Source organism: Kogia breviceps, chromosome 12, assembly GCF_026419965.1.
Source record: "Kogia breviceps isolate mKogBre1 chromosome 12, mKogBre1 haplotype 1, whole genome shotgun sequence".
Taxonomy (NCBI): Eukaryota; Metazoa; Chordata; class Mammalia; order Artiodactyla; family Physeteridae; genus Kogia; species Kogia breviceps.
Genome location: NC_081321.1, coordinates 74,828,538 through 74,851,150, shown reverse-complemented (window position 1 = coordinate 74,851,150; position 22,613 = coordinate 74,828,538). Strand labels below are relative to the sequence as shown.

At 35.6% G+C, this 22,613-nt stretch overlaps 1 protein-coding gene and 1 long non-coding RNA gene across 10 annotated transcripts in view; one reads left to right on the top strand and one right to left on the bottom strand.

The window, feature by feature from the left end:
- LOC136792280 (uncharacterized) overlaps positions 1–22,613 on the bottom strand; it is a 520,212-nt gene that overhangs the window by 157,259 nt on the left and 340,340 nt on the right. The gene's annotated exons all lie outside the window — the stretch shown is intronic.
- Positions 4,397–11,287, top strand: LUM (lumican). Its single transcript, XM_059080913.2, has 3 exons — positions 4,397–4,621; positions 6,996–7,883; positions 10,874–11,287. The coding sequence occupies exons 2-3, from the start codon at positions 7,016–7,018 to the stop codon at positions 11,026–11,028; spliced, it is 1,023 nt and encodes a 340-aa protein (XP_058936896.1). The 5' UTR covers positions 4,397–4,621; positions 6,996–7,015; the 3' UTR covers positions 11,029–11,287.

Here is a 22,613-nt window from a genome sequence, read left to right as displayed (position 1 = left end):
TTCATGCCCAGAGGAACACAGTGATAGATCAGATTGTGATATTGTAGATGATTTAGGGGATGCATTGTTAAAACCTGTCCATGCGGACCTCTAGGACACATAGGAAAGGTCAGGAAACTTCCTCCTCCATAGTTCCTCATAATGGCTTGTTACATATTAGCTTGGCTTTGTTATTAGTATGGATTGAACCTACTCTAGGAAAAAACAATGATGGTTTTGAGAACCTTTGGAATTATTTTAAAAGTACATCTAAAAATATTAGGTACAATCTATTATAAATATCTCTGAGGTTTTAGCTAAGCACCTGATGATGTAATCACTTAGGGTATATAAACCTGTGAGAAAATAAAATATGAGACCACGCTTGCACATACACAGTGTTATTGACTTATTTAACTTCCCCTCGCCGACGCTGTCTGTCCCTCGGGTATTCCTGGACCTGCAGGAGCTGGACTCCCACACTGATGTGTATAAAATTGATGACTAATAAGAACCTGCAGTATAAACAAACAAACAAACAAACAAAACAACTAATATTAAACTTTCTTTGGGTTATTTGTATGGAAATATGTTAATATAAATGTTTCAGACATTACATGAAAAAAAATGTAAAAAATATATATATATATACATCCATATGTAAGGACTCTGCAGATGAAAGATAGTTCTATGGCCCATAAGAAATGCTAAAATTAAGAACGTAAAAAGACTGATGTGAGGGGAGAAAATAAACTTCAAATCCACTCCTTTATTGTCTAATTTGAAAACATAAGCCACCTACTAAAATGGCAGTTTCATTTAAAATGTGTCTATTGAGATAAGCAGAGCAGATAGATTAGGTACAACAAATGTGAAGAATAAAATTGCATTGCATGTGACAGTGCTTCGCAAATTATAAGAGAAAGCAAGTGTTCGTTGTAATATTAAAAAATAACAACTACATTATGGTACCTCTATATAATAGAATTTAATGCAGTTAATTAAAATGACATTAGAGAATAATATTTAATAATACATATAGAAAAGTATCCACAACTTACTGTTACGTGAAAAAGATTATAAAACTATAAGCGTAATGTTGTAATATTTTTGTGAAAACCGATGTCTGTTGGTTTGTGTGTGTACATAGTCACACCCTAAGGAAAAGCACCAAAAGACAGCTATCTCTGGGCTAGAATATATATTTTTATTTTTCCCCTCTAAGTATTCTCCAAATGGGCTAAAATTCTTATTTTCTCATTTTCCTCTGCATTTTCTAAATATGCCAAAACACAAAACTTTTATGTCACGTATAATAAGAAGAGAGTTGAGTTTGAAACCTCAATGTATAGAATGATAAAAATAGAACTTTCTCCTCTATTAGCAGGGAAATGTCATTATAGCTCATCCTATTCTGTGCTCTGGGATGACTTCACTTTCATAGATGCACAGTTGTATCTCACTGCATACACAGAGCTCTGGGGAACATGGCATGCCATCCAACCACCACAAAGGGAAAACAATATTGCAGTTCATTTGGATGGAGTACTCTTACCACATTATCTTTAGCTCTTCACATGAGAAAAAAAGACTTAGCAGCAGAACTTGGGGAGCTGGTTTCATAGAACCCATCATTAGATGATCTCTGAGATTCATCTCCAATCTGTGGTTCTGAGATTCTCTGAATAACTAATAATAGCTATAAAATATTATGTATTTAAGTGTATTAATCACTTTTTTAAAGCCAAGTCCTACACCAATGGCTTTATACATGTGTCCTTTGATGCTCATATGTTTTCCTGCAGAAATCATCACAGCCATTTTAAGGACGAAGACACTAAAGCTATCAAGATTACATACTTTTTTCATTTTCACTCCTGATAGGTTGCTTGAGAAAGTTTCTAATCTATATCTATCTTTCCACAAAGTCTGCGCTGTTTACTACTTTCTGACCACTACTTTTCTGCCCTACTTTTCAGAATGCTTATGACAGAGGGAACAGTCAAGTTGCAGTGAGCCTAGGGGCTTTGAGAAGTCCAAGGTTGGATTCAGAACCAAATGGGTGAAACAGTCAGAATGTTCCTCATCATCTTTGCTGGTCTCAAGTAACAGAGGGAATTCAGTTGATGGGCTGAGGGGGCAACTTAATCATTTTAACATGGATTCTGATGAAATCTCCAACATCCATTACCGCAAAGGACCTGATTTCCATTCACCAGGATGGAAAGCTCCGACCTCACCCAGAAGCTCTAACCTGTGCACATGGGCATGTGTGGGAATGTGAGCATGTGGTATACAAAGAAAGAAATGATTGCTTAGCTAACTTTTTTGCCATTTAAAAACTATTGCCTGGTTACTATTTAAGCCTTTCTAAACTGCTAATAATATTGCCTAGAAAAAATGTATATATATATATATTTTTTGCAGGCCTCTCACTGTTGTAGCCTCTCCCGTTGCGGAGCACAGGCTCCGGACACGCAGGCGCAGTGGCCATGGCTCACGGGCCCAGGCGCTCCGCGGCATGTGGGATCCTCCCGGACCGGGACACGAACCCGCGTCCCCTGCATCGGCAGGTGGACTCTCAACCACTGCGCCACCAGGGAAGCCCTAGAAAATGTTTTAAGCTGATTAACTACCTTGTCTCAGCTCCATCCTGTCCATCCTCTTCCCAATGGGTGAAGATGCTCATGACTTTGTTCTTCCATTTAGTGGTTAGGTGACTTTTAGCAAATTATTTAGACTTTCCGAGTCTCCATTTTTACTTTTTTGAAAATGTGAAAATAATACTTATATGGATTTTAAAGCATGAAATTTAAACAGAAATATGTGAAAATTCTGAGAATAAAGCATAGAATAAAGTAGATACACCATAAATATTAATTTCATTTCTTTCTAGTGGGCCCCAGCAATATGCTTTAAAATGTGCAACATTATCCAGTTATTGGTCTCACAGAACTAATTTTATAGAAAAGGTATATGTGGGCTATATCAGTTTCACAATGAGCTAAATCCAACTTAATGCATTTAAACTTTATTACAGATACCACAACACATTTATTGCTCATAAAGAAAAATCCTTGGAGTATATAGCTGGAATTTTTCACACAAAATCTCAGAGTATAGAATTTGACACACAAGGTTAATGCTTAGAATTGTTTTAGCTGTCTCTTACAATGAGCCACTAATTATATGTGATTGGTCTATTTGTCTTTCCTTTCTTGATTTCTTCTAAGTTTATTCATGTCCTCTATTGTAAAACGGAGGCCTTTCTAAAATTTTCTTAAAATGTTATGCTATAAATCACCTTACCATTCTATGAATTACTTTCAATAAGTTTATCTTTTGTTTTTTTAACAGTTCTATGACAAAAATGAGACATTTACATTAATATTAATTTTTCGGGCAAATGTATCAGTGGCCATGGAGATTAATAACTTTCAACAGGTCTCATAGCTAAAAAGTGACATATTTAAGTTTTTTTAAAAGGGTCAAATCTTACAATGTGGCAGCGTAAAGTATCTGATTCTAAGAGTTCTTATAAACATGAGGAAATGAAAATTTTGGAGGGAAAAAGTCATATAAATAAAGCTGATACAATCACAAAATGAAATAGACAAGATATTGAGTAGATCTCTCATTTTCTAGAAGCATGCATCAGGAAATTATAAGGAAAGATATACCAAACCAGGCCTTTAGGAGATTACAACTTAGCATAATTTTTAGTTTTGAAAAAATATTGCTAGCATGCAAAGACAGAGTGAAAAATAATTACTTTGTGATATTTTTAGTATACATTTATTTCTTTCATGTTCTTTTATGTTTTTTGGCAATAAGCCATAGAATACTCTCCCCAAGTAAGGTTTTGGATGAATTCCTAAATTAAATCCACAAAATAAGAAACAGGCAGAATATTACTGATTGATTCCAGACCTGAAGAGCATAAAACGAGTCTGTTTAACATAAATAAACTGGAGATGTTGTTGCTTATCACTTGCTTATCACTTGTATCAGAGTATAAATGAAGCATTTAAATATTTTAGAAACTAATGTTAAGCTTCCCCCTTGGCTAAAAATTAAGTGAGTCCAAGTAAATCAGTATAGATTTCATGAATAATGAGCAAAAAGGATTCAATTCTTCTGAGTCTGCTCATTTGCATTTTCCTGAAATGGTTTATCTGTTGATTTATGTGACCTTTAGATGAACATGATAGTTAGCTGAGAGAATTGCATTTAATTGTTTTCACAGCTATAGAAGTAAAGGGCTTTGTAAGAGAAATGTTCTCACTGGAGATGCCTCATTTGCAGCAGTACTCAATTTGGGATTAAAAGCTATGGTACTGGGACTGGTTCAGCAAGTATCTCTCTCTTATTCCATAGGGAGTGAGCTGGGCTGTCCTTGCTCACCAAGTCCACCTGCACCTCGTTAGAGAGAAGAATGTTTGCATGCCACACCACAAGATCCCCACAATGACATAACTCCATTCAGGGACTGGCGTGACTGGGCTGGGTTTCCCCCACTCAGCTCTTGTATCACTAAGAATCTGGCAGCCAGTTCCGTCCTGACAGAGTTTACAGCATATATTGGTGGATTCTTGTCCACCAAGCAGAGCATCTGCTTTAAGAATTAACGAAAGACAGTAAGGTAAGTGCTGTTTTAACTATAGCACTGGGGATGCTGACTGTTTGGGATGGTGTTTATTGTAACAGGAACAGAAAAAATTCCAGAGCAACTTTGCCAATTGCTATTCAACAGCAGATCCACAGTTTTGAGCATTTACTTTCACATTTTGCTTAATATACTTTCCATGATTTAAGGATTTGAGATACATTTTATACAGTCTATAATGCCTTACTTAGCTAAGGAAGTTAGTTGGAATGAGAAAATTAGACACAGTGAAAAAGTAGGGCATTTAAAATGTTTGCTATTCCATGCTAATTAGTTAAATATGTTAGTATTGTTAGAACCTAATTTTGGAGCAAAGAAGGGCCATTTCAATCAGTCTTCAAAATATTTTGCAACAAGTATGTTGTTATAATTTTTTATAATTTGCCATAAACATTTTATGCTGTTATAAAGTGTGAGCTAAAGGATTATTTATTTCTATTTTGTTAATTTTAAAATTTGGATTGTGGATGTATGTCTTAAAAAACAGGAACATGTTTTAAAGAAATTCTGGTAAATATGATTTACTTTTTGAAAAAAGAAACATTTTCTTCATAGCCACAGGTATTTGAAAAAACTGGGGGACAGTAAAGCGTGTTTTTGCTTCATAGTGGAGTCATTATATGGTTACAGATTCTCTTTGAATTCAGAGCCCTTGTTTTGACTCTGCCAAAAAATATGGAAGCATTTTCCATTACTATTCACACTATAGTTCCCGTGTCTAGTTTAGTGTATACTGAATAAAACTAAGGTGGAAGCTTATTAATGAAGTAAGAAAAATCTTTACAACATTAATATAACTGTAACTCGTAAAGAATCCTATAATTACATTAGCACTATGTAATAGATCTCATGGCCAAGTCCTGTCAACTAAATTAAATGGCTCCATCATAATCTTAAAGAATAATTTACAAAGAATCTGGCTACATTTTGTCAGTTATAAGAGTGATTCTAACAACGTTTTTGAGTGTTTCATCTGCTAAAATAAAGTGCTTTATAATTCCAAGTTAAAGCAAAGCAAAGATGCTTAAAATTCCTGATAGTAGAAAATCCTGCTCATCCCAAACTACCTAGATCCAAAAGCTTGTACCATGTTTCTCACAGGAAGAGATTTTATTTTATGGTATCCATTGGAATGTGGATACTGCTTCACATTAACAATTTCCCTCCCAGAGTTACCAATTGCTCAGCTATAACTCCTCATTCTACAAAAGCCCAACTCTTATATCCTATTTCCCTTTACCTAAATTGCTGACCCGGTGCTTCCCCAAGTGATTGAAATGTTCTTTTTGGAACCTCACCTTAGAAAGAGGTTCATATGAGATGATCACTGTTACAAATTGTTTTTAATTTATATTCTCAAATTTATCTTTTCCTACCTGGCACTTAATGCCACTGTTTAATACAGACTTTCCTCAGTTCCACATCTCTCCCACTTTCCATACAGTGAGAGCACTAAAATCCAGATAAGCAAACCCCGCCTTCTTAAATTTTGATATGGAGAACGTAGACAAATTGTGAGTGATTGAGAGAAAGAAAAACATTCATTCAAATCTTTGAAAAGAATATCATTCTCTACTAGTTAGACCACTTTCTAGGTTTAAAGTTTGTGACATTTCCTTGATTAATAAACATTAATTTTACTAAACCTAATATACTAAATATTAATTTTCAAACACAGTTTTGTAATGTGCTTAAAAGCATAGAATGTTAAACAAAAGGTGAAATAATAAGCACACACCCCCACCAAGACTTCTGTTCCCCTTCCTCAGAATCAACAACCATAAAGACATTTTTAAAGGAACGTGCCACGACTGCCACCACGCCCCCTCCACACACACAGAAGAACAGCTTTCCTCCAGACAACATCACACATTGCCCACGTTTTCAGTAAGGATCTACTTAATGAGACATTTCAATGATGTTGAATGGTGGGGTAGAGGGTACAATTTACAATTGTCTTCTCGTTTTCATTTCTTCTGGTTTTGAAGGTATTCTGAAGCAGTGTTCTAACATGGTGGTTAATGGGCATCTCCCAGAAACCTCTTGCGGGAAGATATTTAATTAAGGAAGGACCTAGAGAGGTTGACTGGGATAGTTAGGCCTGGCTCGTCCAGAAGGGGGCGCATGTGAATGCAATCTGCCCTGGAATCTGTTCACTTCCCCACCCGTTGTAAACGTATGTCCTTAACCTACTCCTCAAATGCAAATTAACAAGGCATCATTAGTGCATTAAAAAAAAAGCACTATAAAGTAATAAAATTCACATTTGCTAATGCATTTTCTTTCTTCTTAGTATACTTTTCCTGAAAGGATACTATTTTATAATAAAATTTGTTTCCACTTTATTTAGGATACAAAGCATTTGCCAAAATGAATTTAGGTATGTTTCCTCTCTTCTTGGCATTAATTGGCTGTGCCAGCGGCAGCTACTACTATGATGATTATAGTTTTCCCCTAGCGATTTATGGGAGATCATCACCAAACTGTGCACCAGAATGTAACTGCCCTGAAAGCTACCCAACGGCCATGTACTGCGATGAGCTGAAATTGAAAAGTGTGCCAATGGTGCCTCCTGGAATCAAGTACCTTTACCTTAGGAATAACCAGATTGACCATATTGATGATAAGGCCTTTGAAAACGTAACTGATCTGCAGTGGCTCATTCTAGATCATAACCTTCTAGAAAATTCCAAGATAAAAGGAAAAGTTTTCTCTAAACTGAAACAACTGAAGAAGCTGCATATAAATTACAACAATCTGACAGAATCTGTGGGCCCACTTCCCAAATCTCTGGTGGACCTGCAGCTCACTAACAACAAGATCTCAAAGCTGGGCTCCTTTGACGGACTGGTTAACCTGACATTTATCCACCTTCAACACAATCAGCTGAAAGAGGATACTATTTCAGCTGCTTTTAAAGGTCTTAAGTCACTTGAATACCTTGACTTGAGCTTCAATCAGATGACCAAAATGCCTTCTGGTCTCCCAGTATCTCTTCTAACTCTCTACTTAGACAACAATAAGATCAGCAACATCCCTGATGAGTATTTCAAGCGTTTTAGTGGATTGCAGTATCTGCGTTTGTCTCACAATGAACTGGCTGATAGTGGAATACCTGGAAATTCTTTTAATGTATCATCCTTGCTGGAGCTGGACCTCTCCTATAATAAACTTAAAAACATACCGACTGTCAATGAAAACCTTGAAAACTATTACCTGGAGGTCAATGAACTTGAAAGTAAGTAGAAAGCTGTGCCTATGATTGATTGATGTTTCCTCAAGGTTTTAAATGCCTAAGTTGTGTGACACAAATACTGCATCTGGCTCCAGTTTAAAAAAAATGAAAATGCCAACAAAATATTTCTCTAGAATATAGAATTCTAGCTTAGTTATTTATCCAATATCTGGCTTTGCTTTGGAGTGTCCAGATAATAAACCATTAAGGTCATAGAATTTAAGCACTCATTTCTTCAAATGTAATACTCTGGGCTAATTAATCCTGCTGTGTTGTCTCTTGATTTTTATCTATTTATTATTTGCCTCCTTCATGACTTCGATTTGTGTCTACATTTATTTCTTGACAAGATGTAGCTGAGGGAGAAATCAACAAGTCCACAACCAGCAGAGGCTTTTACATCTCTCTCCTGCTTGTCCCCAGAGCAGCCTGTGTACACTCACGGTCTCCTCTGACATCTTTACTTGGCACTCAACATATTACTCTGCTATCATGACCATCATCTATCTCTGTTATCCCTGTTATGGTTGGTGTGTATGGTCTTTGTGGTGTTCTTATGAGGACTGTGAGAAAGTTTAAGGAGGAATATGATAAGGGTTTGGAATATTTTTTACTAGAATTACAAAGCCCCTTTTCTTATATACAACCCTTCACCTCGTTTGATTTTCCCACAGTTTCTCCTTCCTTTCTCTTACTTCCATAGTTTATTTTTCATTTATCTGCTGGGTGGGAGTTTGACCTATTCCACTTGAGCTGCTTATGTACTCTTCTGGTCTCCTGGGACATTTTTCAATTTAAGCTATAAAGATACAGATGGGAAATTGACATTCACCAATCCCTACCTTATTCTTTAACGGAAGTTGGAAGAAGAAAAAACCTATAATTCACAGATGAAGTTTTTAAAATGAAAACTCAGGTGGGAAACACTGATTCACATAGTAAATGATTTTATGTGCAAAATAATCTATTGAAATGGAACATCTTTATATTATAAAAGTTGGTTCCCTTGTCATACTAGGTAAGGATATTGACTTATCAGAAAAAAAAAATTTCAGTGTGCCTTATTAATATAATTCTGCAATAGTAATTCTGTAATTCTGCAATAGTTTCATGTAACTCCTAGTAGGGTTGGGGTGTTCTCATGAAGGAGTCCATGATTGCCAACTCTGCAATGCCATGTGTTCTTTCTTGTGTCTGCAAAGCTTGTTTGTCATATAATACACAGTCAAGCTATCAGAGCTAAACCCTTACAGCTGTTTCCAGGGGAAAATTCACTATGTGGCAATATATGGTCCCACATTATAAACATTTGTGGTCAGGAGGAAGGATACTCAGACAGGCCAAAATGCTAATGGGATTTAAGATGTTTGAGGGCTGAAGAAATCCATTAGATTTGGTGGGTGGAGGTTAGCCGGAGGAGCAAGACTACCTCCTACTCTGAGACAAGAAAGGGGAGAGAGATATAGATGCAGGGGCATTTGAAGGTGGAAAAAACAGTTTTCATTGTATGAGTAAAAAAGGAAGAGCCAATGTAGGAGATGGGACAGATGGACTATGGGAGAAATGCCAGCAGCTGCTCAGTGCCTAGCTGAAATCCTAATGAGACTGAAATCCTAATGCCCAGCACATATAGTCATTTGAAAGTGAGTAGTTACCTTTCTCCCTTCCTTATCCTTGACACTTAGGTTTACACATTTCAGGAATTCTTGCCCTGTGACTTTGCATGTGTGTCTTCAACTTAGTTTATCTTGCTGCATAATAATTATGCATACCAATTGCCCACCTTCTCTTAAGGTCAAAAGAGTCCCTTAATGTTTTTCTAATATTAGGAAATACCCAGCCAAAAACAAGTTGTAATATTTCAAACTTGCAACTTTTAAGCATTAAGCTAGTCACAGATCTTCCTAGTGTAAAGCAATTTAGAAAACAGAAAAAAGTAAAAGGACACCAATAATTATTTAGTACATAGTATGTGCTAGTACTGTGTGAAGTGCTTTACGTACCTTAATTAATGTAATCTTCATGCCACACAGTGTGATAGATATATCGAAAAAGAAGATCTGATAAATGTCTCAGATGGTAAACGACAGGGGTAAAAAACTAATATAGACCTAAACCCATTTTTTTTCCCATTGTTCCGTACTTCAGAGGCAGATAGCATAACCAAGAACCCTGGAATTTCACAGATGAGTTATTTAAGACAACATCTTAGAGGAAAGGACTGCAGTGTGTTTGGGCTTCCACTGAAGTCTTTGTTAGCTAGAGTTGAAGAATGAAAGAAAATAACACGATACAGGACCAGATGAGGTTAATCTGAAATAGACTTGGGCAACCATAGGCAGTTTCTATATACATACACAGACCATGCTATCCAGTGACCTTCCTAGTGTCCATTAAAAATTAAATCAGTTGTTCATTTGTGGCAGCTTTTTGACCACAGAAGAAAAGGGCATGAGCTGAGATGGTGGACATTCCATGATGTGGTTTTTGCTTTGGAGCTTTGAATCTTTGTCATGAAGTGCGGTTGTTGGAAAACTGTTTAGATTTCATCTATTTAACCCCTTTTATTTTAAGAGGCAAAAACCCAGAATACTTACACTGGTGAGGTTGCTCATATAACAGCATCAATCTTAGGTTTCCTCAGGCTAGGCTTAATATTTCAAACTAAAGCTTAGACAATATGACACATTCACTGAGTGTCCTTCTATAAGCAAGTATTTCTAAATCAAGAGCTTAAATAAGTTCTCTTCCTTGAAACATTTCATTAAATCTTCTGACCTACCATGAGTATTTTTTACTAAATATTGCTGGGCTATTTGGTAGTCTGAAATATTCCTTTAGTAGTTCCAAATTCAAAGATACATCAAATAAGTGGGAAAAAGTTTTATTGGATATTATTATAGATTTGAAAGTTTTAAAAACTGATGGTTTCAAGCCCATGTACTAAAAAGAAAAAAAAAAGATTGAAGTGTTTCATTCTTTTAATTTTCCAGAGTTTGAAGTAAAGAGCTTCTGTAAGATCCTGGGACCGTTATCCTACTCCAAGATCAAACATTTGCGTTTGGATGGCAATCGCATCACCCAAACCAGTCTGCCACCTGATATGTATGAATGTCTACGTGTAGCAAATGAGATCACCGTTAATTGATATCTACTAATTCCAATTATACTGAGATATATCCTGGAACAGCAGTTTATGGTTATGTTTATTTGTGTGTCAGTTTTTATAGTATTCATTTTGTGTTGCTGTTTATTACTTCCATAAATTTCAAATTCTGAGGGAAAATGTTTTGTAAACATTTTACTACTTTTTTAAAAGAAAAGATGAAAGGCAGGCCTGTTTCATCACAAGTACAGACACACACACACACACACATAGACAATAAAATTAATGCTTTATTTGTAAATTTAGTGTTTTTTTTCCTATCTCCTGTCAGATGATGTGAAAAGCTTTTTACTGGTTTCGTGGAAGTCAGCCAAGTTTTATAATTTCTAAACCTTAACTTAATGTGCCAAAAAGCATGGATTACATGCATATGGATATTTACTGTCTTGAAGCAAATTATCTCAATGTTCAAATTTCAGTGTTCAAATTTGTTTAGCTGAAAAATAGACCGTAAATTTTGAGACAAATGATCTTGCAAATTAGACAAAATTCATGAAACCACATACAATTAAAGCAGTATTTTTAGTGTTAGGAATATATATTTACCTAATGAAACTTTTCTTTTCTAGAATTATTTCTCACTCTAAGTCATATGTATGTTTCTTTTTGATTATTTGCATGTTATGTTTAACAAGCTAATAGCAAAATAAAACATAGCAAATGACATCACTGTGTTTGACTTCTTGTGAAATTCATAACTCTCCGATAAAAAATAGATAAAATAATAGATTAGAATTCAAAAAAATCTCTAGCCTGAAATATTTTACTTACGTTAAATAGAATTTTTCATTAACTAAATTATCTGATTCTAGCATCCACCTGTAAAGAGTTTTTAAACATATCTTCCAATAAGTACTTAAAAGTGTGCAGATCCCAATTGTGTCCTACAGTTCAACTCAGTTATGATCGTATGTGCCTGGAGATAGTGTCAGATTGTACAGGTTAAGGGTTCAGTCCTACAGGACTGCCCTCCCTCCCTACTTCAGATGCCAGTTGAAAGTCCAGATTGTTACCTCCACTTCTGACCAACAAGCTATACATCAGAGGTTCCCAAGACCCTGTCCTGGACTTGAGGAATTTGCCGGAGCAGCTCACAGAACAGGAAAACATTTTACTCACTAGATTATTCATTTATTATAAAATGATACAACTCAGGGGGGACGTCCTTGGTGGTCCCGTGGTGAAGAATCCACCTTGCAATGCAAGGGACACAGGTTCGATCCCTGGTCGGGGAACTAAGATTCCCACATGCCGCTGTGCAACTAAGCCTGCGTGCCACAACTGCTGAGCCCACACGCCTCAACTAGAGAGCCTGCGTGCCGCAAACTACAGAGCCCACGTGCCCTGGAGCCTGCGTGCCACAGCTAGAGAAGAGAAAAAAAACCCGCACGCCACAACTAGAGAGAAGCCCATGTGTCACAATGAAAGATCCCAGTTGCTGCAACTAAGTCTCAACACAGCACTCCCCCAAAAATAAATAAATGAAATAAAATAATACAACTGAGGAACAGCCAGATTGAAGAGATGCAAGCAAGGTATGGGGAAAGGGTGCTGAGCTTCCATGCCCTCTCCAAGCACGCCACCCTCCCCAAATCTCCACAGGTTCACCAATCAGAAAGCTCTCTGAATCTTGTCCTTTGGGTTTTTATGGAGGCTTCATTTCATAGCCATGACTGATTAGCAGTCATTGGCCATTGGCAATTGAACTCAATCTCCAGCACCTCTGCCCTCCCAGGAGGTGAGGGGGAGCGACTGAAAGTTCAGACACTCTAATCATGGGTTGGATCTCTTGGCAACAAGCCCCCCATCCTTAGGTTACCTAAGAGCTTTCCAAAATCACCTCATTAACATAATAAAAGACACCTTATTGCTCTTATTCAGGAAGTTCCAAAGGCTTTAGGAGTTGTGAGCCAGAAACCTTGGACAAAGACCAAATATATATATAAGAAATATATTTTGATCATCTGAATGACCAAATATATATTTCTTATAAATCACAGTATTACAGTATTTAAATCTCACAACTTCCTTGGATATTTGTCATTATTTCCATTCCTGTTGGTTTTACAGATTTATATGCAATGATATTATATCAAATAAAAAGCAGCTATAAGATCTCAGCAGTCACTAGTTGGTTGTAAGCAAAAACAGCAGATAACTTCCCAGACAGAAAATGTTGAGTGTATATAAAAGTTTCAGAAAATGAGATTTAAAATAACACTTTATATTGAAACCACTATATTTGTAACATAACGTTAGAATTTATAACACAGAAAAAGTATATCCATGATTCTATACAATGGGAAATAGTAAGGCATATAATTTGTAACTTCTACCTACCTAGTTAACAAAAAAAGCATATGTTTGGAGCCAAATGTTGTTCAGTCAAATAGACTCATCCCTGTATGAGTGTATATATAGTCTCAAATGTGTCTAAAAGAAAGGCATCATCTCTCAAGTATAATATGTTTTAACAGAACATTTTTAGTGAACTCTATCTTGTGGTTAAATGGCCTATCATCAAAGGACCATTATCAGTTAAGACAGCACTGAATGGCTGATGTGTGACATGTATATTATGTAATTCTGAAAACAGCCATTTCCCTTGTAGTTAATGTTTGGTTGACAAGGACCAAATTAAGTACAAAGTCACACTTCTTGCAGAAGCATCTGAAGAAGCACTAGTTAGATACTGTTTGGGGACAGCTCCTCTTTCTAGCGGCCAGATCCCATCTCTCCAGGGCAGAGCTGGAGAAGAGAATATACTGCTTGCTCTTTCACTCATTGTGACAGCCTTAGGGAGGAAAGGATATTGAAGATTCTTTATCTGCTCTTTTCTCCTCCCTCCCACTCCCACCCCAGTTATGGTAACGTTTTCCAACATTTCAAGTGTATAATCAGCACGTTGAAATGATTTACTAAATGCAAATTACCAAACACAGTGCCCCAGATATACAGACCCGGTAAGTTATGCAATATAGGATTCCACTTTTTTTTTTTTTTCAGTACGCGGGCCTCTCACTGTTGTGACCTCCGGAGCACAGGCTCCGGACGCGCAGGCTCAGCGGCCATGGCTCACGGGCCCAGCCGCTCCGCAGGTGGGATCTTCCCGGACCGGGGCACGAACCCGCGTCCCCTGCATCGGCAGGCGGGACCTCCCAACCATTGCGCCACCAGGGAAGCCTGGATTCCACATTTTTAAAGAATATACGAATAAGTGATTCTTATACTGGTGGTCAGCAATACACAATTTTAAAAACACCGACTGAGTGTGACCCAGCCATTGAAATCCCAAACAGTTAAAAAGCAGAAACGTCCTTTTCTTTAGGGAAGCAGAATAGAAAGAAGCATGTCATTTGCAGTAAATATACATGAGAAAAAATATTATTTTTCCTGTATTCCAATTTACTTAAGCTAACTTCATGAAGATAACATGTCTGCCACCCAACTAACTCAAGAGTTGCTTCACAGATACTTCTTGCCTGTCTATGCTCCTTTCTCTCCAAGAAAAGGTACTCCTTCAAGAGACACGGCTTAGGATTTACTTTGATTAAAGGTTCAAGAAGGTTCCTTCAAGAAGGAAATGGTCAAAACAGGGTGAATTTAAAGCAAGAACTTCTCTTGACTATCTCACTAACAACGAATCTGATTTTGTCTCCTAGATAAACAACCCCATGAATGGATTAAAGCAATGATGCATGTGGATTATTAGTTTTTACTAAGATTGATTCACTGGAGACTTAACTATCGACCCTGATTTGGCGCAGGGAGGTGGGGAGAAGGGGGAATGGAAAATGAGAAAGTCCTTCAGCATCTCCATTTGAAAATCAAGGCTAAGTTATGCTTTTATGGTGAAGGAGAACTATGATATCCTTGAGTTTTGAGGTTTGTGAGGAATTATCATGCCCTAATAAGTACAAAAATACAGATGGAAGACAGACCACTAAATGAGCCAGAGAAATGTTGATTTCTTAGTTAAAAGTTCTCCAACTGGTAATAGCTGTTTTCAGAAATACTGGAGAGTTTAAAAGGTTGGTTTTACAAAGGACTGTGAATTTTTTTCCTTGTGATTTTTAAAGTTTGGGTTCCAGTTTTTTCTATAGCAGTAATTTTATCATAATGATGGCCTTCGATTTTTCTTTGGTTGGATTTTGCAACAACCATGTAAACTTGTTTAACATTTTACTCTCAAGTAAAAGAAAATGCTCATTTGAGTTAAAGTGAACTCTAAAGCAACTTTACTACCAGGAACTAAAGGTGTATATAAAATAACAATGTTATAAAATTTAAAGTAGACATGCTATAAGTATATGAAATAAACAGAAATGAACTTTTAAAATATCTAGCTAGATATTTTTATTCATCCACTCATGCATTCAGTAGATTTTGTTTCCTAATAGGATATAAAAAATTGAACTACAACACATGTAGGGAAAAGTAGAAATTTAGGCAACATAAAAAGAGTGAGATCCCATGCATTTTTAGCTCACTTTATTAACCCCTGGTTTGCACTTTTCTGTGGAGTAACTCCTCTTCCACGTTTTGATTGACCTAAAGAGTATCACCTATATGTTTGTCTTGTCCCCTTAAAGTGTAACTGCTGTTCTATAAAAGAGAATACATTCTATGTTTTAAAAATATTCAAGAGCTTTAGCCACCTTATCTATGAGTTATGACTCAAATAAACCCCTTTCTATTCCCACTACTACTGCTTTACTTTATAATTTGCTCAATTTTCATCTAGATTTCTAAAGATTCTCATGTTTTGCTTAATTTCACCATCCACAATGTTACCAGAGTGAGTTTTTCTAATATATAAACCTGGTCCTTTATTATTTACTTGCTTAAAATGATTCAATGATGCACCATCATTTTCAGGATGAGACTCAGGCTCCACAAGACAGTATACTAGTCACCTAGGATATCAAATGTCCTGTTTGATCTGGTCCTTGGTTACCTTTACAGCCTCATCTCTAACCAGGCTTGCCAGGTCCCACTGGCACCGTGTTAAATCACTTGATGCTGCAACCATATTTACCATTTTGCAGCTGGTTTTGCTCTGGTGTCTATGAAAACTCTGTCTTTTCTTCCTGGGATCTCTTTATGCTCCTTCTACTTGGAAACACTGACACAAACTCTTTCAAACTCACCTTAAGCTACTCTGTCCTTTTGCCATAAATCCCTCTTAACCTCTTTAGAATTAATATCATTTATCATAATAAGAAAATCCTGTTTCATAAAAATAAAAATTCTTTATCAAAGTTCTGAGCTAGAATTAACAGATCCCTCTATTGCGCCTCTATCTGTAACTTTTCCGTTAATTCAATCAATAAATATTTATTGAGCTTCCACTATACTCCAGGAATGGCGTCAGTGTCAGGAATTCAGTAGTGAACAAGACGAACAAATTACTCCCTTACGAGAGCTGACGTTCATAAGGAATTCAAACAATGAAGAAGATAAATTCCTACTCTGTGACTTGATGTTAGGTAGTGATATGTGCTATGAAGAAAAATAAAGTACCTGAAGGGATAAGAGGGAGGGGAGGAAGTGGTGATTTTTGATTGGGTGATAAAGAAAGCCTTTCTGTGGAAGAGACTTAATTGTAATAATAATATTTATTTAAATTCTATTATGTATTACATACCTTAGGGAATGGTTTTTATGTATTATTTTTGCTCAAATAATACCTATGTGGTACATTCCTACTTAACAGGGGAGAAAAGCCAAGATGTAAGGTCAGACATATTTTAAGTGCTGTAACCCTCATTGGAGACCAGATTTCTACTGTCAGAGTACATGTCCTGACTTGGTAGATACCCATGGAATTAAAAGGAGCTTAGATAAGTTTATACGTGTGTCTGTAAGTTCCCTCTTCCCACCCTGACAAAACACAATGCCTGGTGGTAAGTTCTGAAGATATGATTGTTGGATAGGGTTACTGGAATCACACTGCAGTGACGAGGGGATAAGTCATGGAGGTCAATCTTGACCCAGCCCTTTTCTGGCAAGCTCCAGTACAATTGCTTCTATTTGGGTCTCTTTAACTTCATGCAAAATAGTTCAGTTTATTTGAATTCATGGGGTTCATCCAGTTCTCTCTATAAATCTATTTTTAACAGAACATTCTCTATCTCAAAACTTGGAATAATGGATATAGGAATATCAATCTATTTCTTCATAGTGAATTTGTCAACATAATTTCTGGCTTGATCTTCAAAATATATCATAGATCTGACTGTTTGCCAAGACTGGTCCAGTCCACTGTCATCTCTCTTTTGAACTAAGGCAATAACCTCCTAATGCATTTCCAAGTGTACTCAAGAGTGGAATCTTACAGTTTACTCTCAAACCAGTCAGGATGAGTCTTGAAAAAATATTAATCAGATTATGTTCTACCCCAGCTTAGATAGCTGAACTATTTTCTCATCACACTTAAAATCTGAAGCCCTTATCATGACCTTCAAGGTCTGGTTGCCTTATCACTCTTCTTGCCCACTCCTCTCCAAACACACTGGTCTCCCTGTTCATTGAACACGCTGAATTTATTCTTGGTCCAGGTTTCTTGCATTTGTCTCTACCTGTGATACAGCTATAGTCACAGTTTATTTCCTTACTTAGCTCTGATCTCTGTCAAAAAAGACATCTGCTTAGAGTGGCCTTTACTAATCACCACATATGAAAATTTTATATGGACTCCTCAAGGGACCCAACTCATGAAAGCAATTTTGAAAGGGAACAAAGTTTTAGGCCCCAAATTCCCTGATTTTAAAATATACTACAAAGCAACAGTAATTAAAACTATATGGTACTGCCATAAAAATAGATATACAGCCCAATGGAACAGAATAGAGAGCCCAGAAATAAACCCTTGCACAAGTGGCTAAATAGTTTTTGACAGGGTGCCAAGACTGCACAATAGGGAAAAAAACAATCTCTTCAACAAAATGTGCTGAAAAAAACTGAATATCCACATGGTAAATAATGAATTTGTACTCTTATCTTACACCACATATAAGATTTAACTGAAAATGGATTAAAGATTAAATATAAAATCTAAAACTGTTAAACTCCTGGAAAAATCATAGGTAAAAATCTTCAAGGCAATTAGATTTGACAATGATTTTTGATTGTGAAAAAAAGCAGATAACAAGATTTAAAAATAGACAATGGGACTACATCTAATTAAAAGCTTTTGCATGTCTAAAGAAACAATCAACAGACTGAAAAGGCAATCTATGGAATGGAAGAAAATAATTTCAAATCATATATCTGATAAGGGGTTAATACACAGAATACAAAAGGAACTTCTACAACTCAACAATAACGACAACAAAACTCCAAACAACCTGATTAAAAATGGTCAGAAGAATAGACATTTCTCCAATGAAGACATACAAATAACCAATAAGCACATTAAAAGATGCTCAACATCACTAATCATTACAGAAATACAAAACCAAAACCACAATGATATACTACTTTATATCCATCAGGATGGTCACTTTCAAAAGAAGAGAAAAAAAAAGTCATTGAAGATGCTGAGAAGTTGGAACCCTTGTGCAATATCCATGGAAATGTAAACTGGTGCAGCCACTATGGAAAAAAGGATGGAGGCTCCTCATACAGTTGAAGATAAGATTACCATGTGATCCAGTAATCCTACTTTGGGGTATATATCCAGAAAAACTCAAAGCAGGATTTTGAAGGGATATTTGCACACCCACATTCATTGCAGCACTGTTCACAATAGCCAAAAGGTGGAAGCAACCCAAATGTTCATCAATAGATGAATGGTTTATGAAAATGTGGTGTATACATACAATGGATTATTTTGCAGCCTGAAAAAGGAAGATTATTCTGTCACATGCTACAATATGGATGAACCTTGAGGATATTATGCTAAGTAAAATAAGCCAGGGCATATGCAGTATTATTCCACTCATAGGAAATATCTAAAATAGTCAAAATCATAGAAACAGAAAGTAGAAACATGCATTTTAGAAATGCAATATATAATCATTGAAATAAAAGGACTTTTAACAATAAAAGATATACTTGATAAAAACAGATTCCATGAATAAAGAACAGATTGAATACAGTTAGAGAGAGAATTAATGACCTTTAAGATATATAAGTGGAAAAGTTTATAAAATGCTGCAAAAGGAGATAAAGAGAAAACAAAAAATATGAGTTTTAGAATTAAGGAAACTAGAATAACTATTTTTAATATAGGTCTAAAAGAAGACCTGTAAAGAAAGAATTGAGAAAATGCAGAGAGAAAATATTTTAAAAGATAATACCAGGGAATTTTTCAGAGCTAATAAAAATATAAATCCATTAATCTAGAAAGGAAAAACTACTTACAAAGGAACATCAGTTAGAATTATAGCAGATTTCTCTGCAAAAAAGAGAAAAATGGAAGCCAGAAGATAATGGCATAATATATTCAAGCAGTTAGAGTAAATAACTGATAATATATATTTGTGGAAATTTTTCAAAAACCTATTTAAAAATAAAGATGTGTACAGTTTACCACTTAGGATATTCCAAAAAATGATCTTCAAGGAGGAAACTGATCTCAGAAAAACTTTTTAAAGAGTAAGAAAAAAATTAAATTAAATGACAAATATTAGAGAAATAAAACATGGTGTCAAATTATAATGAACATGTTGAATTTGTGTAATTTTTTAAAAGGACGTAGAAATATATAGATGAGTAGGAAACATATGTAAATTAGGAAGAGTAAGATAAGTGAACATGTTTTAAGCCCTTTTATCATTAAAGAAGGAGGTCAACATATTGTTTTATTTTATTGTTCCTAAGGTAATTTTGTATGGTAAAATTTTAAGAACAAGAAAAATCAGTAGAGTCTATAAATTAAAAAAAACAATATGTATTTTTAAAATTGACTTAAAAAACCCAAAGATTCAATAAATCAAAATTTAAAAAAACAAAGGAGAAAGAGTTTTTAAAAAATGAGATTGATAGAAATCGAAAGTTAAGATGGTAGAATTGTGTCAATATATCAACTTTCACAGTAACACCAAATGTTTTAGTTAAAAAATATGGTTAGCCATAAGAGAAAAGGAAAATGTAAAAGGGTAGGAAAATATATGGGGTAAATATTAGGAAAAGATCTGGTATAGCTCTAATCATATGGATAAAATACACTTGAAGACAAAATGCGTCATTAGCAATGAAGTTTCACAATGTCACAACCTAAAGTTTAATGTAATATAAAAATATATAATAATTTAAAATATATTTGCAACTAATGAATAGTATCAAAATAAACAGAAAATTAACATAACTAAAGAAGGGTAAAGAAAGACTTTAATAACACTGTGGTAGATTTGAACACTCCTTTAATTATTGATATTCAAGAAGATTAAAAAATCAGCAAAGATATAGAAGATTAGAACTTCCAACCTTGATTTAATGGACATATATGATATTCTATAACCAAAAATTAGAGAATTAATACCTTTTTCAAGTTCAAATAGAGCATTTATAAAAATTAATTTCATATTTGGCCACAAAGCCAAATTTGTTTTAACAAGTTTCAAAGAATAGGTAGACTACAGGTACCATTCTCAATTCATAAAATATATCAGAAGTTGACCATGAAGAAGATAATTCACATTTATTTGGAAACTAAGAAAACAATTCTAAAGCACTTATGGGTCAAAAAGAAGAAATCTGAATAAAGACCTAAAAATATAATACAAATAATGGTGAAAATATTGTATATCAGAATGAGTTTGAATCTGTGATATTAGTAATTTAAAAAAAATTTATAGCCTTTAATCATGTTACTGAATTGAAAATTAATGTAATAAATATTCAATTTGATAAGGATGATTTCCTTTAAAATATGGGATAAAGAAAAGATATTCACTATCACTACTTCTATTCAACAGGTTCTTGGTAGAACTTGCCAGCATAATAGAAAAAGAATGGAATGCATTAAGAATTGGAAGATTATAAAATTCTAAATTTTTGCAGATTATATGACTGTTTAGAAAACATGAAAGAGTCTATGGATACATTATTAGAAATAGTAAGAGAAAGTACCATTTATTTGCTTATTGAATCTCAGATCCAGTGCCATTTCTTTATATTCTGTAATGCTCGATATGGGACTCTGCAAACTAATTCTTAGATGGCTTTGCCTGTAGAGGTTTGTCAGGGGATACACTAGAGGAAAATTGACAGATGGAAGAAGAAAATGGACTTCCAGTGTAGTTTTGTGTGTGTGTGAACTTCACAACTGATTCTAAAATTTATGTGGGAAAGCAATGAATCAAGAATAGGCAAGGAAGGACCTTCAAGATGGCAGAGGAGTAAGAAGTGAAGACTACCATCCTATGCACAAATACATCAAAAATACATCAACATATGGAAAAACTCCTACAGAACACTTACTGAACACTGGCAGAAGACCTCAGACTTCCCAAAAGCCATGTGGCTGACAGGGTCGTGGTGCGGCGGCCAGCTGTCAGGCCTGAGCCTCTGAGGTAGAAGAGTCGAGTTCAGGATGTTGGACCACCAGAGACCTCTGTGCCCCATGTAATATCAATCAGTGAGAGCTCTCCCAGAGATCTCCTTCTCAGTGCTAAAACCGAGCTCCACTCAATGACCAACAAGCTACAGTACTGGACACCCCATACCAAAAACTAGCAAGACAGGAACACAACCCCATCCACTAGCAGAGAGGCTGATTAAAATCATAATAGGTTCACAGACACCCCAAAACACACAACTGGACATGGTCCTGCAAACCAGAAAGACAAGATCCAGCCTCATCCACCAGAACACAAGCACCAGTCCCCTCCACCAGGAAGCCTACACAACCCACTGAACCAACCTCACTCACTGGGGACAGGCACCAAAAACAATGGGAACTGCGAACCTGCAGCCTGAGAAAAGGAGACCCCAAACACAGAAAGTTAGGCAAAATGAGATGACAGAGAAATATGCAGCAGATGAAGTAGCAAGGTAAAAACCTACCAGACCAAACAATTGAAGAGGAAATAGGCAGTCTACCTGAAAAAATTCAGAGTAATGATAGTAAAGATGATCCAAAAATCTTAGAAATAGAATGGAGAAATACAGGAAACGTTTAATAAGGATGTAGAAGAACTAAAGAGCAGACAATGATGAACAACACAGTAAATGAATAAAAAATTCTCTAGGAGGAATCAATAGCAAAATAACTGAGGCAGAAGAATGGATAAGTGACCTGGAAGATAAAATAGTGGAAATAACTACTGCAGAGCAGAATAAAGAAAAAATGAAAAGAATTGAGGACAGTCTCAGAGACCTCTGGGACAACACTAAACTCACCAATGTTCGAATTATAGGGGTCCCAGAGGAAAAGGGAAAAAAGAAGGGGACTGATAAACTATTTGAAGAGATCATAGTTGAAAAATTACCTAATATGGGAAAGGAAATAGTCAATCAAGTCCAGGAAGCACAGAGTCCCATGCAGGATAAATCCAAGGAGAAACACTCCAGGACACATATTAATCAAACTACCAAAAATTAAATACAAAGAAAAAATA

What these genes read in the sequence shown, in the direction of transcription:
- LUM (XM_059080913.2), top strand. Translation starts at nt 7,016, where the DNA reads ATGAATTTAGGTATGTTTCCTCTCTTCTTGGCATTAATTGGCTGTGCC. An exon ending in GGAGGTCAATGAACTTGAAA is followed by an intron (nt 7,884 to 10,873) that starts GTAAGTAGAAAG and finishes TTAATTTTCCAG; the next exon opens with AGTTTGAAGTAAAGAGCTTC.